The sequence below is a fragment of the Peromyscus maniculatus genome, chromosome 20 (assembly GCF_049852395.1).
Source record: "Peromyscus maniculatus bairdii isolate BWxNUB_F1_BW_parent chromosome 20, HU_Pman_BW_mat_3.1, whole genome shotgun sequence".
In the NCBI taxonomy this organism is placed as follows: Eukaryota; Metazoa; Chordata; class Mammalia; order Rodentia; family Cricetidae; genus Peromyscus; species Peromyscus maniculatus.
Window position 1 is genome coordinate 8795170 of NC_134871.1, and position 24778 is coordinate 8819947.

The window sequence follows — 24778 nt, forward strand, 5'->3', positions numbered from 1 at the left end:
TTGTTATATCTCTTAATAAAAATTGTAATACTGCTTTTGATTGAAAGGTTTAGTCAAAAACTAGGCTGAAATTATTTTGTTTTGTTTAAATGGTTTTTGCAAGTAGAAAGATACCTGTGGGTATTTATTCTAATACTTAATTATTAATTATTTATTTTCTAATACTTAAAATTTTTGAGTATACTTTTTCTCCTCTCTAGAATATGTAAAATTGCTTACCATGCTAGCCCATTGGTAACTTGCTGAATCAAATACTAAATTTTAATATTTCAGTTCTTTAATTTAGTTTACTAGTACTGAAATACTAAGGGGTGTATAACATTTATCCCCTCGTACAGTGCAGTGGCCATGGGAAATATACCAGTAAAGCTAGTTTGAAGAAATCTGGTAAAATGAAAGTGGATGGACTTTGTTTTTAAAAAAGAAAACAAATACCAGAAAATAGCGTGTAAACTAGTCTGAACTAAGATGCTGTTAGTTGGTTTTGGTTAGCTTTCCCTCGTCACGGAAGATTGTTAGGTGTGCACAGAGTTTAATACTTTACTTGTTACTTTGATCCAGGGGATGAGCACGAACCTCAGAAACTTTTAACTAATTATTTAGCAGTAAATCTTTGGTACAAAATGTGCCATGTCAACTATTAATATGTGACTGACCATAGTAGCTCAAAATATTGAGGAAGGCATAATCAGTTATAAAGAATTGTTTTATTATCCCTTGAGAAGAGTTTTTGGACAAAAGGAATGGTATTTAAGATTAATGGTACAGTCTCTGAACATTTGATCTCATCAGAAAGTTACACAAATTCAGTGTCCAACTGATATCTTATGTTTGTGGTAATATCTAATGTAAAGTATAGTTGCTGCTTTAATTAGAAATTCTATGTCGCCACAAATTTACACTGAACAGGGAGATCGGTGAGGCCGTGGTCCTTAACAAGTTCCTGGTCAGCTTTAAAATTTGCAAGTGACTGGAAGCAGTGTGAACAAGGGAAGTGATAGGAGAAGTTTGTATTTACAAAGTGATTTTGGGAAACACTGAACATTTGATTGCGAAGCTGGACTGAAGATGATTTAAACTTCTGGATAGAATGAATCTTTTATAAGAAGTCGTTTTCATGTTTAATTTTCATGATCATGATTACATAATCATGTTAGGAAAAGTAATACATAATTGTATTATATCAATATAGATTTGAGTGTATTTGGCCTTTGAAGAAAAAAATTGTGTGTGTGTGTGTGTGTGTGTGTGTGTGTGTGTGTGTGTGTGTGTGTGTGTGTTTGTGTGTGTGTGTCTGTGTGATGTGTTGGGGATCAAACCTAGGACCTTGCCGGTGCTATGTAAAACTGTATAATAGCTATATCCTAGGCTCAAACATTTTAAAGCAACATCAGGGGTTTTCCTACTGTATGTACCATCACCTTAATAGTTGTTCTTTTAAGAATGCAGGTATATTATAAGCAAAGAAGTTAAATCATTTTTTAAGTCACTAAGTCTTGCTGGATCCTGTGTGCCTTGTTGAGTCTCTTGGGTTATCTGGTGAGCAACATATAAATTTCTATCAAGAACAAAGACACTGGATTGGAAATGTGACTCAGTTGATAGAGTGCTTGCCCAGCATGCACACAGCCCTAGTTTTTAATCCCTGACACCATATAAACTTGGTACCTTTCTAATCCTAGGACTCAGGAGCTGTATCAAAATCAAGATAATCCCTCACTGCTTAGTGAGCTCAGACCAGCCTGGGCAGCATGAGACTCTGTCAAAAACATACCAGTTGGCAGCCAGGTGTGGTAACACATGCCTTTAATTCCAGTACTCGGGATCTCTGAGTTCAAGGCCAGTCTGGTCTACAAAGTGAGTTCCAGGTCATCTAGGGCTGTTACACAGAGAAACCTTGTCTTGAAAAACCAAAAACAAATAAAAAACCAGCTGGCAATGGTTTGAAAGTGGAGACTTTAAAAACTGGATTCATTTAAAGTATATAGAAGAGAACATTATAGCCATTGAGGAAAAAAATACATAAGCGATAAGTATAGGAAGATTTGCTTAAATGATTTCAGAAACTTTAATTAACAATGTGAAGATGTTTAGCAAAGTATTTTCTTCCTCTATAATAAACTGCATTTAGAATTATATCAAGAAGTTGTACATTTTCATATTGTGCTTAAGTTTTTTGTACTACATTTAATTTGTGATTTTGTATATGTGTGTGGTGTGCACATATGTGCAGGTGTGGAAGTCATAGGCCTACTTGTGGGAGTCGGTTTCTCCTCTTCCACTCTGTGGGTCCCACAGATCAACCTCCAGTGGTCAGGCTTGGTGGTAGTGCCTTTACCTGCTTAACTACCTTCCCAGCTCATTTTCTTAGCGAATTTAAAACCTCAAATTAGGACATTTCCAGTAGTATCTGTATTGGTAATCGACTCCTGTTGTCCTAACAAGTGGGCAGAGAATGAGTGCATGTGGGGTGATTACGAAGCGGAAGGATGGGGAGAAATATTGAAGCCGGAACAATTGGTTGTTTACACAGCAGGTTTTCACTTGTGCGGGCAAGATGACGTGGCAGGGGAGGGCACTTGCCACCAAGCCTGGCGGTGTGAGTCTGGCCTGGAGTCCGTGTGGTGGAAAGAAAGAACTGACTCCTGCAGATTGTACCGACTTCCACACTTCACCACAGCACATCCGCACATGCATGCTCAACACACGCACTCACTCAGTTAACCAGTTGATTTGTATTTGATTTCTGAAATTGGTTTCGTAAGATTGATGATGTGGTAATAAAGTTTTCTGTGTCTGCCTCTTAGGGACTGCACATGACTGGAGGTTACGGTGTGGTGCTGTGGACCTGTACTTCACCCTGTTTGGCCTCAGTAGACCTTCCTGTTTACCCTTGCCAGAGCTCGGGCTTGTTCTTAATCTAAAGGAGAAAAAAGCTGTCTTGAATCCTACCATAATTCCAGAAGCTGGAGCAAGCAACCAGGAGTCTTTGAGTAACCCAGGCTGTCATGCACAGCTAGCTGGATTTCAGAACCCTGTGAGTGTCTGTTAGCACAGGAGACAGAGCCTCACTATGTAGCACCACCTGGGGAGGACAATGTCTTCTTTGAACCAGTCAGCTCTCTAGCCTCAGGTCACTGCCTTTTTAACCCCCCAGCTTGTGTTTGCTTAGCATTTTACAATTCATAAAATATCAGTCATCACATGACTAAACTGAACAAATGTGCTCCAGTCTGCTTGTGTGGTGATGTAAGATTCTTTGGGACCCTCGGATTTCTTCTCTGCACAGTGCAGAGCAAAACTGCAGACAGACTCCGTTCCGAGAGCCTGTTCCACATCGGCCTGTCTTGTCTGTGTAGCAGACTGTTGAACTAGAGACCTGCCTGTAAGTCGTTGCTTGCTGCACAGTTAGAATTGTTGGGCAGTTCTAAACAGAATGAGCACCTGGCAAATGGTTTGGAAAAGAAAATAATGAATGAACGGATAATATGATGACTTGGGAGGAGAGGGTAGGTTACATTTGATAATTTTTAAAATTTGTGTTTTTGCCTTTAGAAAACCCCAACTCTGCATTGTAAATTGTCAGGCTCTATAAAAAGAATGTGTGTGAATCATTTCACCCTAAAAGGCTTTTTCCAGAAATGATTTTCATGCTGATGACACAGCGTCTGCCGTACTCCAGCCTTCCGTTTTCAGCAGGACTCAGGCCAGACCGTTCTCGTGGCCGTTCCCTGCTGGTGTCTCGACACTTGACTAAGTTATCTGGAATAGAATCACGTTTCTTGTAAATGTGAAGTGTGTCCTAAGGTTTGGGTTGGGGAGAACTCAGACAAATGTGTACATGGAAGAAGGCAGTCCCTTGTAAAGAGCTCTCTTGGGGGGGAACCAGTGTGCTTGTCCTCCCCCCACCCCCAAACACACACTGATGTATCCACATGCGCACTTCAGGTAACAGAGAAAGTGACATCAGGAGATGCGGCCCTTTAGGGCTGGACCCATGGCTAAGCCATTAAGAGCATTCATTTGTTTACTGCTCTTCCAGACGTCCTGAGTTCCAGATGTCCTGAGTTCCCTTTCCAGTTGCTCACAACTGCCTCTAACTCCAGCCCCCCAGGATCTGGTACCCTCTTCTGGCCTCCTGTTACTACACACTTGTGACTATTTCCGCTAAACACACAGACACATACACATAATTGTAATTTAAAATGATAAAAATAAATCTTAAAAACCAAAAACACATAAAGGGTCTGGAGAGATGGCTGTGGTTGGGAGCAGTGGCTGGCTGTTCTTCCAGAGGACCCATGTTTAATTCCCAGCACACAACTCATAATTGTCTGTAACTCCAGTTTCAGGGGATCCGACACTTTCATAGACATACATGCAGGCAAAACACGAGTGCACATGAAATAAAAATAAATAAATTATTTAAAAAAACCCATAAGGTCCTTATGGGTGAGAGAAATCTCCAAAAGTTGACCAACACTTCTGCCCCCATAAAAGACAGGAAAGGGCTGCACATTTTACATTGACTCCTGTTAACTTTGGTCACTGGGCATGCTCTAATCTGTGTGGTTGTTACAGCTGTTTAGTTTTTGGCTCTACTACCAGCTGCTTGTATCTAGAAATCTAATTTTGGTCTTAAGTATTGCCATAGGATCACAGTGTGATAAGTGTACAAGATTGTGAGCAGGAGTAAAGAGAAGGCTGGACCCCTGGGGGCCCCACTAGAGTCTGGTCAGATACTGGAGAAGAGGAGGGAGGCTAGCAGTGAGCTCAAACTCATCATCCACGTAAGAGACGGAGGTTACTGTGTTAGCTGTGTAGGACTGGTCTTAGGGTTTCCTTAGCAGGAACACGTCGGAAATAGCGAATCACAAAAGAACCCGAGTCTCCTACAACATTCCATCCAGTTTTCTTTTTTTTTTTTTTTTTTTTTTTTTTGGTTTTTCGAGACAGGGTTTCTCTGTGTAGCTTTGCGCCTTTCCTGGAGCTCACTTGGTAGCCCAGGCTGGCCTCGAACTCACAGAGATCCACCTGGCTCTGCCTCCCGAGTGCTGGGATTAAAGGCGTGCGCCACCACCGCCTGGCCTTCCATCCAGTTTTCTAACCGACTGCATATTTCTTCACGTTTGGGAAAGTGCATCCCACCATAGCTCACTAGTTCTTCCACATAACAGGCATGGGTTTAGTTGCCATTCACAGTAATTTCCTATCGGCTGCTTCGGGGGCTGATTCACCCAGTTTTTGTTTAAGTGCCTTTTTTGAAGAAAAGAGACTTGTTTTTCTTTTTAAAATCACAATGGGTCTATTCTTTGGCCTTTTTCCTCCGATTGTGCTGAAAGACAATATCGGAACATGAAGTGATACCGTGGCTCTTTCTTCTTTTGTTGTGTGTGCTCTAGTTTTCAAGTTCTCAAGACGAGGAGGAGGTGGATATGGACACTGTTCATGATAGTCAGGCCTTCATTTCCCATCATCTGAACATGCTCGAAAGGCCGTCTACTCCAGGTAAGGACAGTGTACCACGGTCTCAGGGGAGGTGGAGACTGTTGACATAGACCCGATCTAAGGTCTGTTGTTATTTAAATAAGTGTAAAATTGAGAAGACAATATAAAATTCTTAGGCTGTATCAGTGTAATTTACACTAACAAACAGTAAATTGTAGGAAGCACGTTTTGGAGGTCTGGCCAGGTGGCACAGTGGGTAAAGGCTCTTGCTGTGCAAGCCTGGTGCCCTGAGTTCAATCCCTAGCAGGGCCCTGTGAAGGTTGAAGGCGAGACCTGACCTCACAAAGTTCTCTGACTTCCATCTGTGTATTATGGCATGCATTTGGGCTTACATGTGTGAACGCATGTGCACACATATGCACACACAATAATACAATTAACAAGTGCTGTTTCTTTTAGTTTGTTGTATTATATCAGTCCTCTACCTCATGAGCTCCAGACCAGTCAGAGCTACATGGTGAGGCTTTGTCTCCCCCTCCCCCTAGAAGATTTGGTATACTTCTGGATTTGTGTAGTAGTCATCATAACAAAGTATCTTGTTATAGTACGACTATAGTTACCTTTACAATATTTTTATTTTATTTATTTATTTTTTACTAAAGGCAGGCAGTGTGTTTCATAATGCTCTTTTTTTTTTTTTTGTCTGCCCATTCCATATAATTTGATACCATAGACTTGGTGTATTTTTCAAATACCATATTTTTGTTGCTTGTGTTATCTTTGTAATAGCTACAAAATGACAGCTTTAGGTCTGTTTCATCCTGTATGTGTTCACGTGTGGGTACACACGTGTATGAGATCACAACTCTGGGTGGCATTCTGCAGTCACCATCTATCTGCCTTTTGTTGATGCAGTGAGCTTCCAGGGATCTCCCTGTCTTCACCTCCCATCTAGTCATTGCTAGAATAAAAGAATGTACCAGTGGGCCCACTTTTTCTTTTTAAACGTGGGTTTTGGTGATCCAAACTCAGGTCCTCATGCCTCTGAAGCTGCTATCTTACTGATTGAGTCATCTCCTCAGCTTAGATTTATTTTTTAACATTTTTTTTCTTATTATGAGTGATTTTTTTCTTCCTATCCCACCCCACCCCTTTGAGTATTTTTGCTCTTTTTTTTTTCTGATTATTTGAAAATCCTATGCCAGTTGGTAGTGGCAGAAGCCTTTAATCCCAGCACTCAGGAGACAGATGTATGCATGAGTTCAACACCAGCCTGGCCTACACAGTGAGTTCCAAGGCTGCACAGCGAAACCCTGTCTTGAGAACAACAAACACACAACAATAAAAAAAAAAGTTGTAACCCTGGTCTGTACTTTTAAATGGTCTTTGTGTTCCCTTTACTAGCATGTGAGCCTGGCCCCTGTGTCTCAGTGCATTTGGTGGGACCCTGCGTCATCAGATGTCCCAGAGCTATAGCAGCTTGTTTACAGCCTGTTGGCTTGATAGGTTGACGTCCACACTGTGACTCTTGGTCTGTGAGTGTCCAGCAGTAAGCTGTCTTTCCTGGAGACAATTGTTGGCTCTGACTTTTCTAGTCTGGTCCTCTAGTCTGGTCCTCTTTCAAATGATTTGACATTTTCTTGTGTATTTACAATGTATTGTGATTGTGTTCACCCCCGTTGCCTTTTGGCATCCCCTCTCCTTGCCCTCTGAGTCTTTTATTTTTCCTACCTAGTTTTCCAGTGGCTGTACCACTACCTAATTATAGCCCTCCTCGAGCAGTCATTAGCAGTAATTAACACAGGAAGAGATGGGGCCTTACCGATACCTCTGTCCATGATAGGAAATGTGCAGATGTGTGTAACTGCTGTGTGTTCATGGTTAACAACGGAAGTGATTCATAACACTCTTGATCTTAAGTCCTTTCTGCCCTCTTTGCTATGACGTGCCCTGGGTCTCGGGAATGAAGGGATAGAGATACTCTATTTTAAACTGAACATTTATTCTTAGCACTTTGGCCAGGTATAAATCTACATTTACCATCATTGTCTCCAAAAAGAGCTTCTTTGGGCTGGCTGAGGGCCACAGTAGTCTTTGACTAAACATAAATGTTTTGAAGACAGTTTGACATGTTCAACAGTGGTGCTGTGTTCCCCACGTGGGCCCACGTCCTCCTCGTCATGACCAGGTTTATAGTATCAGGTGTCTGTCACCACAGAACAGTTGGATACCCCACAGATAGCCATGCCACTGTTGCCCAGTAGACATAATTCCCTAGCAGGTCAGTTTTGTAGCACACATGGTCTACAGCTGGGTGAGACTAGGGATGAGTTTCCTTCCCAGCAGCCTACGTTGCACCTTCCTACACTATAAACATTAGTAAGCAGGGAGGGAGTTTCCAATTCAGTCCTTTCCTCATTTCTTTGTCTCCTGAAACCAAAGTATATGATATCTTCAGTAAAAAGGCTTTTAACATCTGATTCTGGTAGGCAACCTAGAACAATGACAATAGCCTGTATATTTTTTTAGGTTTATTTTTATTTGTGTGTGTGTGTGTGTGTGTGTGTGTGTGTGTGTGTGTGTGTGTGTTTACAAGTACCCTCTGAAGCCAGAAGAGCATGTCAGATTCCCTTGAGTTGGATTTACAGAAGTTGTCAGCCTCTTGACACGGATGCTTGGACCTGAACTCATGTCCCTCAGAAGCACAGCAAATGCTTTTAACTGCTGGGCCATCCCACATTCCCATAGCCTTTACTTTTGGGGGATATCTACAATCTCTTGGCAAACAACTCCTGGGGAGGTATACTGCACCTGGCATTGGGGTTCTTGTTTAAGCCCATGACTTGTAGGAGAGCATTACTTATCCATGAAACTCATCTGTATATGGTAGTCCTCTAAGTATCTTTTGCAGTGGTTGTTTGGTCATCATGAGTTGTCTTAGTTTGCCATGTTGTGAAATGTCTATTTCTCTTACCAATTAAAAACTATCTGTGTTGACTTTAGCAGTTGTGGTTAGCAGCTGTTTACTTTCAGGGCTTTAGTGTATCTTTCCATGTTTTTCTGGCTCTTAGGGTTGCTGATGAGAGGTCAGTTGTTATTCTGATGTGTTTGTCTTTGTAAATGTGTGGCTATATTTCCCTTGTAACTTTTAATATATATATATATATATATATATATATTAAATTATGTAATTTAATATATAGTATTATATGTTAAGATCTAGAAATACTAATTTTTTAATGCTAGATCTTACATATCACAGGCTAGCCTTGAACTTGCTGTGTAACCAGTGGTGAATTTCTTATCCTTCTGCCTCTACCTGTTGTAGAATATTGTTTTAAGGTGTGTTACATTTGTTTATGCTCTGGAACATTTGTTTAATAATGCAAAAATGTGTTGCATTTGTTTCACTCTGTGAAGCTGTGTTATTTGCCTGTCTGAAACACCAGATGATCTAATAAAGAACTGAAAGGCCAATAGCAAGGCAGGAGAAAGGATAGGTGGGGCTGGCAGGCAGAGAGAATAAGTAGGAGAAATCTGGGAGGAAGAAGAAAGACCAGAGAACAAGGAGAGGAGGATGCTAGGGGCCAGCCACCCAGCCAGCCATTGAGTAAGAGTGAAAGTAAGATATACACAAGTAAGAAAAAGAAAAGCCAGAGTCAAAAGGTAGATGGGATAATTTAAGTTAAGGAAAGCTGGCAAGAAACGAGCCAAGCTAATGCTGGACATTTACAATTAAGAGTAAGCTTCTGTTTGTGTGATTTATTTCTGAGCTAGGTGGTGGGCCCTCCTAAAGAACAAAAACAACCAACAACATCTACCTCCTAAGCACTGGGATTGTAGATGTTGAGTACCTGTGTCTGGTTTTTTTGTTGTTCTTCAAGACAGGGTTTCTCTGTGTAACAGCCCTGCCTGTTCTGAAATTCACTCTGTAGACCAGGCTGGCCTCAAATTCACAGAGATCCACTTGCCTCTGCCTCCCGAGTGCTGGGATTAAAAGGCGTGCGCCATCGCCAAGCACCACCACCATGCCCAGCTTTCACATCTGGTTTTATACTAGGTGGGAACTGAATTGAGGTCTTTATACATATTAAACAAGCATGCTGCCAGCTGACCTACATCTCCAGTCTTTTTGCAACTTTCAATGTTCTTTCAAATTCTCACTGTTACATACCATGGAGAGATTTCTTCTCCGTTCATGTCTAGTTGGGGTTCTAAATACCTCTTGTGTTTGGATGCCTATTTCTCTAGATTTGAGGTATTTTCTGTTGTAATTTCATTGAATTGTTTCTGTCTTTAGTGTTTAATCTCAGTTCTTCCTTTTTGCCTGTGGATAGATGTTCTTCTTAGGTTTCATCTCTTAATCATATGCAGAGTACTTAGACATTGCGCTTATATTGTTTAGGGTTTTTTTCTCTTCCTTATTTATTGGTATTTGAATTCAGTATTTCTTTTCTTTTGGGGTGTGTGTGTGTGTGTGTGTGTGTGTGTGTGTGTGTGTGTGTATGCCACTGTACACATGTGGAAGTCATAGAAAAATGTGTAGAAGTCAGTTCTCTCCTTTCTATCACGTGGGTCTCAGGAGCTAGAGTCAGGTTTGTAGGCTCTGCAGTAGGACCTTTTCCTCCACCAGCCTAGTCTTCATCCTGATACTCAGTCTCCTGCTTAGTTGAGTCTATTCTTAGTGGCTTCAGTGTAGTTTGTACTTAATTTATTTTTTCCCCAGAGTTATTAAAAAACACAGTTTCTCTGTGTTCCCTGACTGTCCTGGAACTCACTTTGTAGACCAGGCTGGCTTTGAACTCACAGAGATCTGCTTGTCTCTGCCTCCCAAGTGCTGGGATTAAAGGCATGTATCACCACTCCTGTCTTAGAATCTATTTTTTATTATTATGACTTTCCTTTCTTAGGTCATGCCTAGGCATGTTTTTAGTTTTCATCTTATGTAAGAGTCCCAGGGTCCCTTGTGGAACACATTCTGGTTTTTTAATAAGTTTGGGACCAGAATTTGACCTGGATTCTGTTATAATCCTGTTTCATGTTATACCACTAAACTAATTCTTACTTTAAATGCATTTGTAATCCCTACATTATTTTGATGTGTTCTTAAGTTTGATAGTTGAAATGTTTTTAGAAATTTTTACAAACTATATGCAAATGCCAAATAAATAATAAAATATGTGAATGGCTTCTGCAGCAGAAAATAAGGTCTAATTTGTGTATTCAGCAAGTCTTTCAAGTTTATTGCTACTCCAATATGAATTTCCTCAGATTGAGGCAATTTAACAAAGGATTAAATTACTTGTGATCTTTAGTAGTAGCCTTAATATTTCTCGTATTCATTTATGATTAGCGTTTTACTAGGAGTAAACTATTTCTGGTTTTAAAGCTTACATGTGAAACCTGTCAAGCTTTTTTTCTGCTAAATATATCATATTTTCCCTTTCGTTTGATCTTTTAGGGCTTTCTAAATATCGACCATCAAGCTCCAGATCTTCCTTGATGCCCCAGCATTCATTAGGCTGTGACATCATACCAACCACAAAACCCCAGTGGAGTATGGAACTGTCCCGAAAGGGAACAGGTGCAGTTTCCTTGTTTTTTGTTTTGTGTTGTTTTATCTCAAGCAAATCTAAATTCAGAGTTAATTTTTTTTTGTTATTTTTTGTTTTTGTTTTTATTTCTCGAGACAGGATTTCTCTGTGTAGCTTTGGAGTCTGTCCTACAGAACTCGCTCTGTAGACCAGTCTGGCCTCGAACTCACAGAGATCCGCTGGGCTCTGCCTCCCTAGTGCTGGGGTTAAAACCATGTGTTACCACTGCCTAGCTTTGTTTTTGTTTTTGTTTTTTTTTTCTTTTTTAACTTTTTTCCCTTTTTTTCAGAGTTAATTTATCAATTAAAAAATACTGTAAAGATAGAGAACTTAGTTTTCTTGTAATATATTGGTTTTATATTTTGTAAGTCTAAAGACTGTTTCAGGTTAGTGTTTATCTGTTTCAAAAATTTGTGTTTCTGTCATAGAAAATTTGTAAATAACAAGAAGAAAAATAGATGAGAAAAAAAATCACCCTTCATTATGCTGTTGCATACCCATTGTAATAACTATAACTGCTTGCTTTTGCCTTACAGTCAAATGTTAACTTCTATACAAACCTCAGAATCGGTATCATTGTACCTTTATATAATCCACGAATTAACCACTTACTTCTCACCCATTGCTCAGGATTGCTATTTCAGTCATGAAAACTTAGTGCCAGATATACACAACTTTTATTTAAAGTATTCCATTCAGGGCTGGCAAGATGGCTCCATGGTAAAGGTGGGTTCTGCCAAGCCTGACGACCTGAGTTTGATGGAAGGAGAGAGATGAAGTTGTTCTCTGAGCTACACACACACACACACACACACACACACACACACTTAAATTATTTAGGCTTTCCTAAGAAAGGTTGGTCAGCTCAGTCATACTTACTGTGTATTCACTCATTTACATGGTCTTCTGCTTACTGTGTTCTTTGTTGCTTCTTAAGCGAAGAGTATAATCCAAATGAATAGCAACTGTCGGATGCTATCAACTACCAGGACACAAAGATTAATTTTCGAGTGTTAAGAAAAAGGAATAGGAAAAAACGCCCCATTAAGCAAAGTCACTTCTGACAAGTGGTTCTCCAAAAGTTATTAGTAAACCTTAAACACCTATGGATTTCTGCGTATGTTTCAGTGGGTGGATTTTGCTTGTTTTATATATGGTTTTGTATGATATGAACAGAAGAGTAATGTTTATTGATTTGAGAAAGGAACTTGGGGGCCAACTGTGATTAATAGTAGACTTCAGCCAAAAGCAACAGCTCAAAATGCTTTAGTGTTAAGACCATACATAGACCTAGAGCCTTTGTGAGGTGTGTACATTTATGTAATAGAGTCAGTCACACACTGTGTTTCAGAAGGAATCTAGCTGGGACTTTGGCTTGTGTTTCCAGGAATGAAAGGATTGGAAGATTCTTCCCTTGGCTCCTCCCCTCACTTCCTCCTTCCTCACTCCTCTTGCCTCTTTCTTGTTCTTTTCCTTCTCTCTCCTTCTCGGGTGTGTTATGTGTTTGTGTGTGTGTGTGTGTGTGTGTGTGTGTGTTCATTCTAAACTCTGTGTGTGTGTGTGTGTGTGTGTTCACTCTAAACTCTATGTGTGTGTTCACTCTAAACTGTGTGTGTTCATTCTAAACTCGTGTGTGTGTGTGTGTGTGTGTGTGTGTGTGTGTGTTGCTGGAGATTGAACACAGAACCTTCTACATGTTCTAAACTACATCCCTCACTTCTGTGCTCTTGGCTTTTGTTTGGTACAATTTTGCTAATTCATTATACCTATTACATGTTTACTACACACGGGGAGTTTTCTGCTCATCTAAAGTTTTGGCTTATGGAGCTTCAGGCTTATTGACATTAGTTTGGAAATGACTCTTTGACCTTCTCCTCAGCTGTGTAAAAGTCAGCTCTGCATTTCCTAGAGTCAAGTCGATTCCGGTTCCAAAAACAGTTTGAATACATTTGTTTAACTTTTCTTAGTGATGTGATGTGGCACATGAGCTGTGTAAAAAGCAGATCTTTAACACTTAACGTGTATGGTTTGTATCATTGTTCTAGTACTACTTCAAAGAATACATTTTCACTTTTACTTTCTAGTTTCTTTGTGGTATTGTCCAGTCTTATCATTTTGGAAGATCAGAGAAAACTAAATATAGGACTAGGTGTGGAGGCTTGGGGACATCTTGGAGGTGATGGGTTCCAGGGATGGAACTCCGGTTGTTAGGCATGAGGCACCTGACCCACTGAGCCATCTTTCTGGCCCTGAAGCTGTGATTTATAATGTTCTTAGTGTTCCTTAAGTATGTTGGTGCTGCTAGCTCCTGAAGGCTGTTGATAGCACATGGTGAAAATTCACCGGCAATATTACTTAGAAGATTTTGTTTACAAAGGGTAGTATTCTAAAGGTGTGTGTGTGTGTGTGTGTGTGTGTGTGTATGCATGTGCATGCATGCATGTGTGTATATTTTGAATTTCAAATACAGCTTTTTGCTAGCACATCATTACACTGGATAAAGTAGCTTTTCTAAACACAACAAATAAGCAATAGGAGTATCGACCTACTTCCTTTCTCATTTGTACATTTATTTGTGTGAGTGTGGATGCACTTTTGTTACAGTACGCCTGAGAGGAGTTTGCAGGAGTCAGTTCTCCCTTCTGCCACTTGGGGTCCGGGATCAAACTCAGGTTGTCAGGCTTGGTGGTAAATATCTTTAGCTGCTGAGCCATTCTGCTCTCCTGGAAGACTAGAAGGGGCCTGCCTGGCTGGTGTAACCATCTTTCTGTGGGATCATTATTTATAGATCCGTCTTTTGGGATGTCAGAGATTCAGTGTTAGTCTAAACCAAGAAATACCAAGTAAGTTGGTCCTAAAGGGCAGTTCCTCTCTTCCTGCCTCCTGTTGGAGCTGGGAATATGTGGGAGCAAGATTAGTCTGTGGCAGTTAGGTTCCTGAAAGAGCACAGTGGTAAGAGAAGGTCTAGCCTCCCTTCAGTCTCCAGACTGGATTAAAGAGCACATGTGGGCTTTGTGGGCCAGGTCTAGCTGAGGTGTCTTTTATTCGTGGTAGCTAAAACTCACAGAAAGTTTTGCCCTGGTCGCCTAAACATGGAGAGACAGCATATAAAAATCTGGCCGAGCTATGGCTTTTCATGAACTATTTAAGGAACGCTCCTTTGAGCAGTGTGCCTTTCCTCGTTTATGTTGTCCCCTCGGTTTCAGAGCTGTTGAGTGGGGGTCCCTTGCTTCCTTTATTCACAAGGTGAGGTGACTTGTCATGTCTCAAGGACTTAGAGCCAAGGAGCAGGATGATATTCACCAATGGAAATGTGTTACAGACCTCATCTAGGAGGGTAGAAACAAAACAAAACACGATGCTTTAAGTAAGATGGAGAAGACATGCATATTTTGTTGGTAGAGGACAGTGATGATGTGCTTTTACCACCACCACCACCACCACCCTCTTTCTCCCCCTCCCTTTCTCCCTCCCTCCCCCCTTCCCTCCCTCCCTCCCTCCCTCCCTCCCTCCCTCCCTCCCTCCCCCTCCTATGTATGAGGGTAAAGAAGATATTTCAGAGTATGATTTTGTGGAGGCAATGGGTCAAACTGGGGGATAACAGAGGAGAGGTGTAAGAGTGTTTCCCTTCATAAACTGACCTCGTCCCCTTTTTCCGGAGGGAAGGAGAACAGGCAGGACAGGGTGTATGGTTCTGAGTGACAGATTGGTCACCGTGGAGCCTCTCCCTCCCAACACTGAGCTCTCTGTGTTCGCTGCAAGGTTGGGGCCCACAAGACTGTCTCCCAGGTTCATTGAGTGATGGCAGGCATGGAGAGCAGAGGGAAGAGGGAGAAGTGGAGCAGCAGGAGTTCCCTAGTGCTTTCTGTGAAGAGGAGAGTCCTGCAGCTGCCTCCTCAGACTGCTGCATTATGTAATGCCTTCTTGCATAATTCAGAAAGCACAATTCTAGCACTTGAAATCTTACTTTGAAATTAAAACAATTTGTTTTAAAAGGCTTGGACGCTTTCCCTAGAGATCTTTCTTTTGGAACTCAACATGAAAAACAGACTGTTTTTTTTTTTTTTTTTTTCAAACTTTTAAACTACAATGATGTGTTTCAACATCTTTTTTTTTTTTTTTCATTTGATCTAAAGAATCAAAGAATAGACTTCTTGTCTTTCCTAATAGAAACTACTACAGGCTTTGTCTTAAATATGAACATATACCTCCCCAATGTAAAAGAAGTCAATAAAAATAGTAGATTGTCCACTGTTTCTTAAGCATTCTTATCAGATGTACTGCAAAGCTTGCAAGTTGGGCTTTTATTAAGTACTTTTGTTTGTTTTACATATGTTAAGTTGCCTACAGCTTGTTTGTTTGTTTGTTCAAATTTGGTCTTAGGGAAACTTTTACATTCGACAGATATCTTTTGTATCACAAAATGGACAAATTACAGTAGTTTGAATTATAGTTATCTCTTCCACTGCTATATCCGCTATCTAAAATAGAAAAGGCGTTTCACATCACTGAGGGGGCTTTGCCAGCTTAAAAGTGAATCCTACTGAGCCACGCTGAACCATCCCCATGGCTCTTTTTTATTTTTAGAGTGTATTTGTTTAAATCAGTGCCCACAGAAAGTCCACATTGCAATCCTTTTATCATTTATCTTTTTAAATTTATATTCTAGTCCATATCTTTTTCTCTCTCCACCATGCAATGTATTTGTTAAAGAAATCATATTTTTGTCTATAGTTTTCAGGTGTATAATTTTTCTGTTTATTTGTGGTAAAGTTAGCACAATGGAGTTCTTTGTAATTTCTGTAATTACAGTCCTATCTAGACATGTAATTGGATTTAGGTTTGTCAGTAGTGTGTAGTTCCATTTGGAAATATCCAATATCTGGTTGACTCTTATATGAGGTTAACTATTGTGGATATTTAGGATCTAAATGTATTGACTCATTAAGGATTACAAAGTAATGTTATTCTAATTAATCTTTCCATTTTTATTTATAGGGTGACTTATGTCTATAAAGCTAAATTCCTCATCATTATTACTCAGTGGTAGGAGCCATATGGGAAAGTCTAGATAAACGTCTAATTTTCTCTGTACATTCAATAGTTTTTAAAACAGTGAGTGCATTGACCAGTATCCTTTAATGTTGATCTGTTTCAGTTCATAATATCCAGGATTAGTATTGAACTTGATATATCTTTAGACAGCTTTTGAGGTTGACTCTGAGTCAGTTGGGCAGAACTTTGTTTCTTGCTGTTATATCTGGTGCCTCAAGCTCATCTTATAAATATTCTGATTCAGACTGGAACCAGTGCTTTGTCACAGGAACCATTGATCCTGTCACCCAGATTCTTGAAGTCAAGCACAGTTCAAGCTTTGTAGTCCAGATAGCTTAATGTGAGCTATGAGGCCTGCAGGTAAAGATGAAGTCACCTTTGAAGTGGTTGTAGGTATTCCCTAGAACAGAGTAAACCACAGACATCCATGTGGCCTTTGCCTCTGCTGGGCAGCGCAACTTCGAGATAACCGCTGGCTTCTCTGAATTCCCAGCAGGTTGGCCAGTGTGTAGGAGAGACGATGAAACCTGTGCAGCACAGGCCCCGAGGCTCCGGGAAGCGCAGTCAGCTAGCTTAGGCAAACAGTCAGCAGGGAGCTCAGCTGTGTGTGGGCCTCGAACACTCTCCCTTGCCCTGCTGCCTGGCTCTGCTTTGTGAGACAGGAGTCTGTTTTCTGTACGTGTAGCCTGAGGAGCATACTTAATTCATTTAAGATTGAAATGAAGATCATATGATGGCACAGTTTCATGACTGTTAGAGTCTCCTCAGTCAGCAGATTACCAGAACTGAGGGGGTGTTTGAGGACATGGAGTTGCTTTTTCGATGAGATTCAGTACATCCTAAGGCTAAGCGGACAGACTCATCTAGAACACAGTCTTCTCGTTTTCAGTGCCTGTCTTTTTACTGACATGAGTCTAGTCTTTAGGAACATTTCCCTCACAGCCTCCACTCTCCGGGGTCTCTACCATGTGTACTGGATCTTCAGAAGAGTTTCCCTTTATCTATATATTCCCAGAAATCACCTAAGCAACTAAAGGAGTATTTCATTTTCACCAAGATACCGTTATCAGTAACTAAGATAGTGTATTTGTGTTTTAATAATTTTCTACGTCTAAGTGACTCAGTAAAGTACTGCCCTCCCCCATAATAGTTTAGGGCAGAGCAATATTTGAAGGAGTTATATTTTCATTGGCCAGTATAGATTTTAGTATATAGCACTCAGGTAGTCATTATTGTTTAATCATAGTACTTAGAAAATACTAACCTTCAAAGGATGATTTGCTAATACACTAGCATCTGTTATAATTTTTTATAGGCTGGATGGACCTGAGTTAGTTGACTTCTGGCCAAGTGGCAGTTGTGTTGAACTAGTTAAAGTTGTGTTTCAGGACTTCAGGAGACTGTCGCGGCTTCCTCCTAGGATAGCTGGCCTCCTTCCTGTCAGCAGACATTCATTGGTGTTTCCTCTTGCAGGTAAAGAGCAGCCTCTGGAGATGGGTGTGCACTCCATGGTAGCGGCTCCACTCTCAGTGTTTGCCAAGGAGTCCACGTCCTCTCGGCACAGCGAGCACCATCACCACCATCACCACGAGCACAAGAAGAAGAAGAAGAAGCACAAGCACAAGCACAAGCATAAGCACAAGCACGACAGCAAGGACAAGGACAAGGAGCCCTTTGCCTTCTCCAGCCCCGCCAGCGGCCGGTCTGTGCGCTCCCCGTCCCTCTCGGACTGAAGCCGGGCGGAGCCCTTCCAGAGTCCCGCCCAGAAGGCGCTTCTAACGCCCGGTCCTCTGCGGATATAGAGAAACCCAGAGTGTGCTTGAGGTCTGGGCATTCAGTTTCTGTTCTCTGTATAACTGGGATCTAAGTAGGAACTGGTTTTCTGGTTCTGGATGAACTGTCCCACCCCTCGTTTCTTCCTGGAAACACAGAGTGACTTCTTTTTTACAAGAGCCTTCATATCCACCGCAGATCCATTCACATAGTGGTCTCCTGTGGACTGCCAAGGTCAGGTGTGCTTGAAAGCCTTGGATGGGTGTCATGGGCAGAAGGACATTTCAGCAGAAGTAACTGCCAGATCTGGGATACCCAGTGTTTCCAGGAAGTGCTGAATAACACCACTTGGAATTGCTGGAAAGACGGACTTTTCTGTAGGACTCATCCTTCTTGGCTGCTTTCTGTGTTAGCCATAGAAAATCAGTACCATCATTTATGAGCAAAGAATCTTGTATTTCCTGTTACCCTAAAGTACAAAAGGTTTGGAAAGAAATTATTTTTAAAAACATTTGAAGTAACTATCTTTTGATAGTACATTTGGTGATTTTGAGCTTGCAATTTATCAAAACAGTCAGATCCGCTATTATTCTCAAATCAAGATGTTTAAATTACATTTTGTTTTGTCTTCCATTAAGTACAAGTGATGTGTTTATATGTAAAATATGTGTTGCTTAATGTGGACAGTTTACACACATGATTCGTATTCTTTCTAAAATTACTGTGTATATAAGCCAGGCATGGTGCTGCATCCCTGTAATCTCAGTATTTGAGAGGTCGAGGTAGGATCGTTCAAGACCAGCCTGAGATACATGAGAATCTGTATCAGGAAAGCAAAGTAACAAAAGTTACTATTGATAACAAAATAGGATAATTTAAGAAGGTGTGTTTATTTGTTATTTATTGGCTTGGACATAATTTGGCCCACATTGGAGTATAACAACAACAGTTTAAAAATACGTGTGCAGTGTTTGGGTTTTATATTTTTAACAGTTTGTATGGTTGTATGTTTTGTCTTTGTTATTTTGTTTTTTTGGGATTTACCAGGTTCTCTGTTAAATTTTTTTTCATATCCAATTTTTGTCATTTCCCTTGTTATTAAAATATTGGACTAAAATCTTATTCTCAGAATAAATATTTCAAAAGGGATCCAATAATGCTGACTTTTAAATAATAGATAACTTTTTAAGTTGAATATTCTGCTTTTGTGTCACTATCATTTTTGTGACCTTCCTGAGTGTATGTGAATAATGTGCCAGTGCACATTTGCGAAGAGCTCTAAACTGAGTGGGATTTGAACTGTCCACAGTAGCAGGGTAATTTCTGTGGACTGAGATGAGGGTAAGGTCTCAGCAGAAGAAACAGTATTTAAGATACTGCAAGGATGTGTGCAGGAACTAGAAAGCAGTGAACTTGACCTGGACTGTGAGCACACAGGAAGTGTGGCCAAGTGGTGTGTGTTTGCGTGAGTTGAGATCTCATTCTGCAGTTCTGGCTCCGTGGAACTCACTGGAGAGCAGACTAGGCTTGAACTTACAGAGATCCATCTGTGCCTTCCAACAGCTGGGATTAAAGGCATGTGCCATCACAGTTAGGCCTTCAACAGTTAGGTGTTGAAGGGCCTAAATGACCCTTACTGATTCAGATTAATTACATGTTGGCCAATTCCAATTAGTTTGAAAAATGGAAATTTTTATATTATGGTGTGCAATAACATGGCAGACAGAACTTGGAACTTTGACATTTCAAAAGAATTTTTTGTGTCCTGGGCTGAAGAAAGTAATATTAGCCAGCCGCTGAATACATAAGGCACAGGACTAGGGCTTGGATTCATCTGTGTAATTATACGCCAGATACTCAGAACAGAAACTTCCCCGAAAGAACATTTTATGGTGACTCCAAGTTACTTATGCTGCTGGTTCATAGTAGACAATAAAAAAATTGTCTCTGGATTTGAGAATTGCTGATCATACCTGGTCAACATAAACATGAGTGTGTCTCAGTCTCCTTCCCCAGAGGCAGTTTTTAGCAGTATTTTGTTATTTGGGGCTCATCATATACATTTACCTACATGTATACACAGAGTATCTCTTTAAACTCATGACAGCAGGTGATACACTCTTGCAGAAGTTGGTTATTTTTATATTTATTTTATGGTTTCAAAATGATGTCATAGTAAAAAGGTTTATAATTCTGATTCTAAAGAATAAAGAATTCTCATTTTGTTGTTTAGAATATTTTTTAAATGTTTTTGACTTTTCTTTCATCCAGAGAGAATTCACCTTGAACTTACTAATGAAAGATACATAGCAATCCAGTTTCTCTTTGCTTCCCAAATGATACTCACCACAGTGTATTCAACACTAAAGTTCTCTGGATTTCAAATATTGCATACTGAATTTCTTTATAAATTCTCGTCTACTTTATGGATGTGTCTACTGTGATAGGTCTTGATATGCTAGAGCTGATCTTTTATCTTTTATTACTTTTCAGAATTGTCTCATAGGTTATTTCTTTTTCTTTTTAGCTTGTAATTAACGTATGTAAAGTAAATTTGTTGTAGTTTGTACTCCTTACCTTTTTTTTTTTTTTTGGTTTGGTTTTGGTTTTGGTTTTTCAAGACAGGGTTTCTCTGTGTAGCCCTGGCTGTCCTGGAACTCGCCCTGTAGACCGGGCTGGCCTTGAACTCACAGAGACCCGCCTGTCTCTGCCTCCCGAGTGTTGGGATTAAAGGCATGCGCCACCACCATCTGGCATGTACTCCTTAGCTTTAACAGATACTTAGATGACATTCCACCCTCACAGCCCCACCACCCTCCGAATACCCTTCACCCTGCCAGGTGTGGTGGTGCCCGTGATTCTCAACCTTCCTAATACTGCGGCCCTTTAATACAGTTCCTCATGTTGTGGTGACCCCCAGCCATAACATTATTTTCATTGCTACTTCATAACTGTAATTTTGCTGCTTTTATGAATCATAATGTAAATATCTGTATTTTATGATGGTCTTAGGTGACCTCTGTGAAAGGGTCTTTTGGTCCTCAAAGGGGTTGTGACCCACATGGTAGTCACATAGCTCTACCTGCTTGTGGCTTCTACATGTAGCCTTTGCTCAAAATTGTTTTTTGTAGCTGATGTTCAACTAATTATAATACCTTAATGTGGTTATTCTTATTAGAGATGTTGTTATTACTATTAATACAGTTATTTAAGATTCATGGTAGGGTAATTTATCATTTACAGTCCTGCTGTGGTTGTACATGTCTTGAACCTAGCACTTACAAAGTTGGGCTGGAAGGTCAGAGCTCAAGGATAATCTTGGCTGTCGACCAAGTTTGAGGGTATTTTAGACCACGGAGCCAAAGAGATTTCTAATGGCACTCATTATATTGTATAAATCATCTTTTCCGTTGTATGACTATTCTTACCTCTATGTTGGTTTTGTGCTTGGCTACTGTACTGAGTGCTCATTTGCAACATTTAGAGGCATTCTTCTATAAATAATGGTAGTTTTATAGCTTTTTTTTTTTTGCACTGTAAAGTTTATAAAATTGGCGCAAAACATTGTGATAATGTTACAATACCAGTTTTAAGAGTTCAGTGACTAATGGGGAGCCGATGGGATACATGCAGAACTGTGAAAGCGATCTCACTTAGCCAGCTGTACACTTAGACTGTAAATCTACATTCAGATCATTTCTGAACTAAGACTATCATCTCAGTTTATCTGTTGAGGTCAACCAGGAAACCCTAGAATATACCTTGATTTTTGCAAAAAACAAAATAGGAGGAGGGGTTTCTTCAGCATTTCAGTCCATGAGTAACAGTATCCTAACAGGCAAAGTGTTCTCTCACTGTCAACATAGAATGAACTGCTGCTGGAGGTCAACTTGGGTTTTAATTTGCATTAGCACTTACATGCATAGTAGTCCAAGTTGTTGACCTCATGACTTTAAAAAGTAACTCTAAAAAAGTAAAATGGCCCTTCTTGGAAGACTAAAGAAAGACATCCAGCCACAGCTGTAAAAAGTCTCATCAAAACAATATACCCTTTTATGAATTATGCCTCAATTAAAAAAAAAAAGTAGCCCCAAATAAGAAGCAGCTCTGAAAAAAAAATATAACTTAAGATATTTGAAAAAAACAAGGTGAATACAGGTTCAAAAATAATTAAGATACATTTTCTTAAGGCTACCTAGAATTAGGCTTTAAAGAATTCTACCATTTCAAGTTTACCACTAGTTACTAGATACCTATTTACAAACAAGATGTTCACTTTTTTTGTTCCTTTATCAAGAGAAAAATCTACCTTCAGACTATGAGGGTGGTGATGGGGAGGGACTAGAAAACAATATTCAAAAAATCCCATGCAAATATATCACATTTTTCAAATGGAAGAACTCCAAACTGCACTAGAAGTTCCAATCACTAAGATACTTTCCATTGAAATGATTTAAGTACAACTACATGGCACCAAGGTTTAGGCCTAATATAGGCCTGACAACCAAGTCCTTGTTTTCTGGAAGAAAGGCCTCAAAAGTCCCACTCAATTCCACATAACAATACTTCAAAGATCAATTAGGTTTTCCTTTCCTTAATATTTTTGTTTTTGACTTCTAATCTTAAAGACTAGATTCAAACTTAGCTCATTTCCCAGAAGGCATTGCTTCCCTTTGCTCTATGAAAGAGTCCACCAAGACCTCTTCCTCAAAACCATCTAGCCCCCAGCCTCCAGTCTGTGCTTGTGATGCATCTTTTTCAACATCCTGAAAAGGTAATGTAGGTAAAATATGCTCATAAACATTAAAACTAGTTGTTAGAAAGACGTAACTAGCTTTATAATTTAAGTTTTAAAACATAAATACTTGCAGCTTGATCTGCACTGACAATGATTGTCGAAGCCTAGAATTCAACATTTACAAATTCTCATTCACACACACAAAACACACTATTATCACACAACTTGTGTCTTGAGAGAATCTTCTGCTTTTTAAATCTTTGGCCTCCCAGTCAATCCCAAGTTCAACCAACTTTAACTAAAACTTCACTCAGAATTTCACCAAGCTTTTCACCCACACATTAATGCTTGTCGTATCTTTCAACAACTGTCAAAATCTGAAGCCTGCTCAGAGATCGCCAGGTAAAAGAAAATAAATGAAATACACAGAGGTTATTTCAAAACAGAACATAACCATCATCCAAAAAAAAAAAAAAAAAGTCACGATTTCCGATTGGGATCATCTTTTGTTTCCCACGTTGGACTATTTCACACTCCGGCATTGGCCAAAGGACACGAGAGCTGGTTCTGGAGCATACAGTTTCTCACACAAGTGTCCCCAGAGGAACACCAGAGACAAAGTCACGTGAGGCCTCTCCCGTACAGAGACTGTCTCACAGGGGCAGTGAGGGAGGACACCCACTAGTTTGTGGAGATCCCTGAGAGAGTATGATTCTTAAAATCTGGACTGTACATAATTCACATCAGCCCTGTTCAGGTACTTACTGGAAGAAAGATGCAGCTGTTTGCCAGAACTCAGCACTCCACTCTAGATCTCTGCTGCCTTAGTCTCTGTCTCGGATTTCCAAAGTTCTGGTAGTTACCTGGACCACTGAGGCATTGCCACAATACTTCTTCTCTTTTGAAACATCCTTTTTCTCTAGATATTAGGATAGCTACACCAGCTTGTTTCTTAGGTCCATTTGCTTGGAAAGCCTTTTCCCAGCCCTTTACTCGGAGGTAGTGTCTATCTTTGAAGTTAAGGTGTGTTTCTTGTATGCAGCAGATGGATGGGTTCTGTTTTCTTATCCATTCTGTTAGCCTATGTCTTTTTATAGGTGAGTTGAGACTATTGATATTGATGGATATTAATGACCAGTGATTGTTAATTCCTGTTATTTTTTGTGGTTGTGTTGTGTTGTCCTTCTGTGGTGTATGTTGGTGTGGGATTATCTATTGCTTGATTTTTCATGTATGTGTTTAGCTTCTTTGGGTTGAATTTTCCCTTCTAGTGCTTTCTGTAGGGCTGGGTTTGTGGACAGGTATTGATTAAATATGGTTATATCCTGGAATATTTTGTTTACTCCTGGGTTGGCATCCATGGTCTCTTAGTGTCTGCATGAGATTTGTCCGTGATCTTCTACCTTTCATAGTCTCTATTGAGTAGTCTGGTGTTATTCTGATGGGTTTACCTTTATATGTTACTTGGTCTTTTTCCTTTGCGGCTCTTAATATTTTTTCTTTGTTCTGTGTGTTTAGTGTTTTGATTATTATGTGGCGAGGGGAATTTTTTTTTGGTTCCAGCCTATTCGGTGTTCAGTAAGCTTCTTGTATCTTCATAGGTATTTCTTTCTTTAGGTTAGGAAAGTTTTCTTCTATGATTTTGTTGAATATATTTTCTGTGCCTTTGAGTTGGTATTCTTCTCCTTCTTCTATCCCTATTATTCTTAGGTTTGGTCTTTTCATGGTGTCCCAAATTTCCTGGACGTTTTGTGTTACGACTTTTTTGTCTTTAGTGTTTTCTTTGACTGACTAATCTATTTTCTCTATCGTGTCTTCATTGTCAGAGATTCTCTGTTCCATCTCTTGCAATTGGTTGGTTATGCTTGTTTCTGTAGTTCCTGTTCATTTTGTCAGGATTTCTATTTCCAGCATTCCCTCAGCATGTGTTTTCTTTATTGTCTCAAATTCATTTTTCAGATCTTGGAATGTTTCTTTCATCTGTTTAATTGCTTTTTCTTGGCTTGATTTGATTTCTTCCCATTTTTTGTTCATTTTTTCTTCCATTTCTTTAAGGGAGTTTTTTATTTCCTCTTTAATGGAGTTTTTCATTTCCTCTTTAAGGGAAGTTTTTATTTCCTCTTTAAGAGAGTTTTTCATTTCCTTTTTAAGGAAAGTTTTTATTTCCTCT

General features: G+C 39.9%; 1 protein-coding gene across 3 annotated transcripts in view; it reads left to right on the forward strand.

The window, feature by feature from the left end:
* Taf2 (TATA-box binding protein associated factor 2) overlaps positions 1-19065 on the forward strand; it is a 66442-nt gene extending 47377 nt beyond the window's left edge. The window contains exons 23-26 of one of the 3 annotated variants that reach the window (XM_006982388.4): positions 2808-3037; positions 5403-5508; positions 10910-11032; positions 17571-19065. In XM_006982388.4, coding sequence (XP_006982450.1) covers positions 2808-3037; positions 5403-5508; positions 10910-11032; positions 17571-17830 — 719 coding nt within the window. In that variant the 3' untranslated portion in view covers positions 17831-19065. Of the gene's footprint in view, positions 1-1682; positions 1828-2807; positions 3038-5402; positions 5509-10909; positions 11033-17570 lie in introns of those variants that run through there. The other 2 variants (XM_016000930.3, XM_076555767.1) reach the window with 2 other exon arrangements.
* The last annotated feature ends 5713 nt before the right edge of the window (positions 19066-24778 follow it).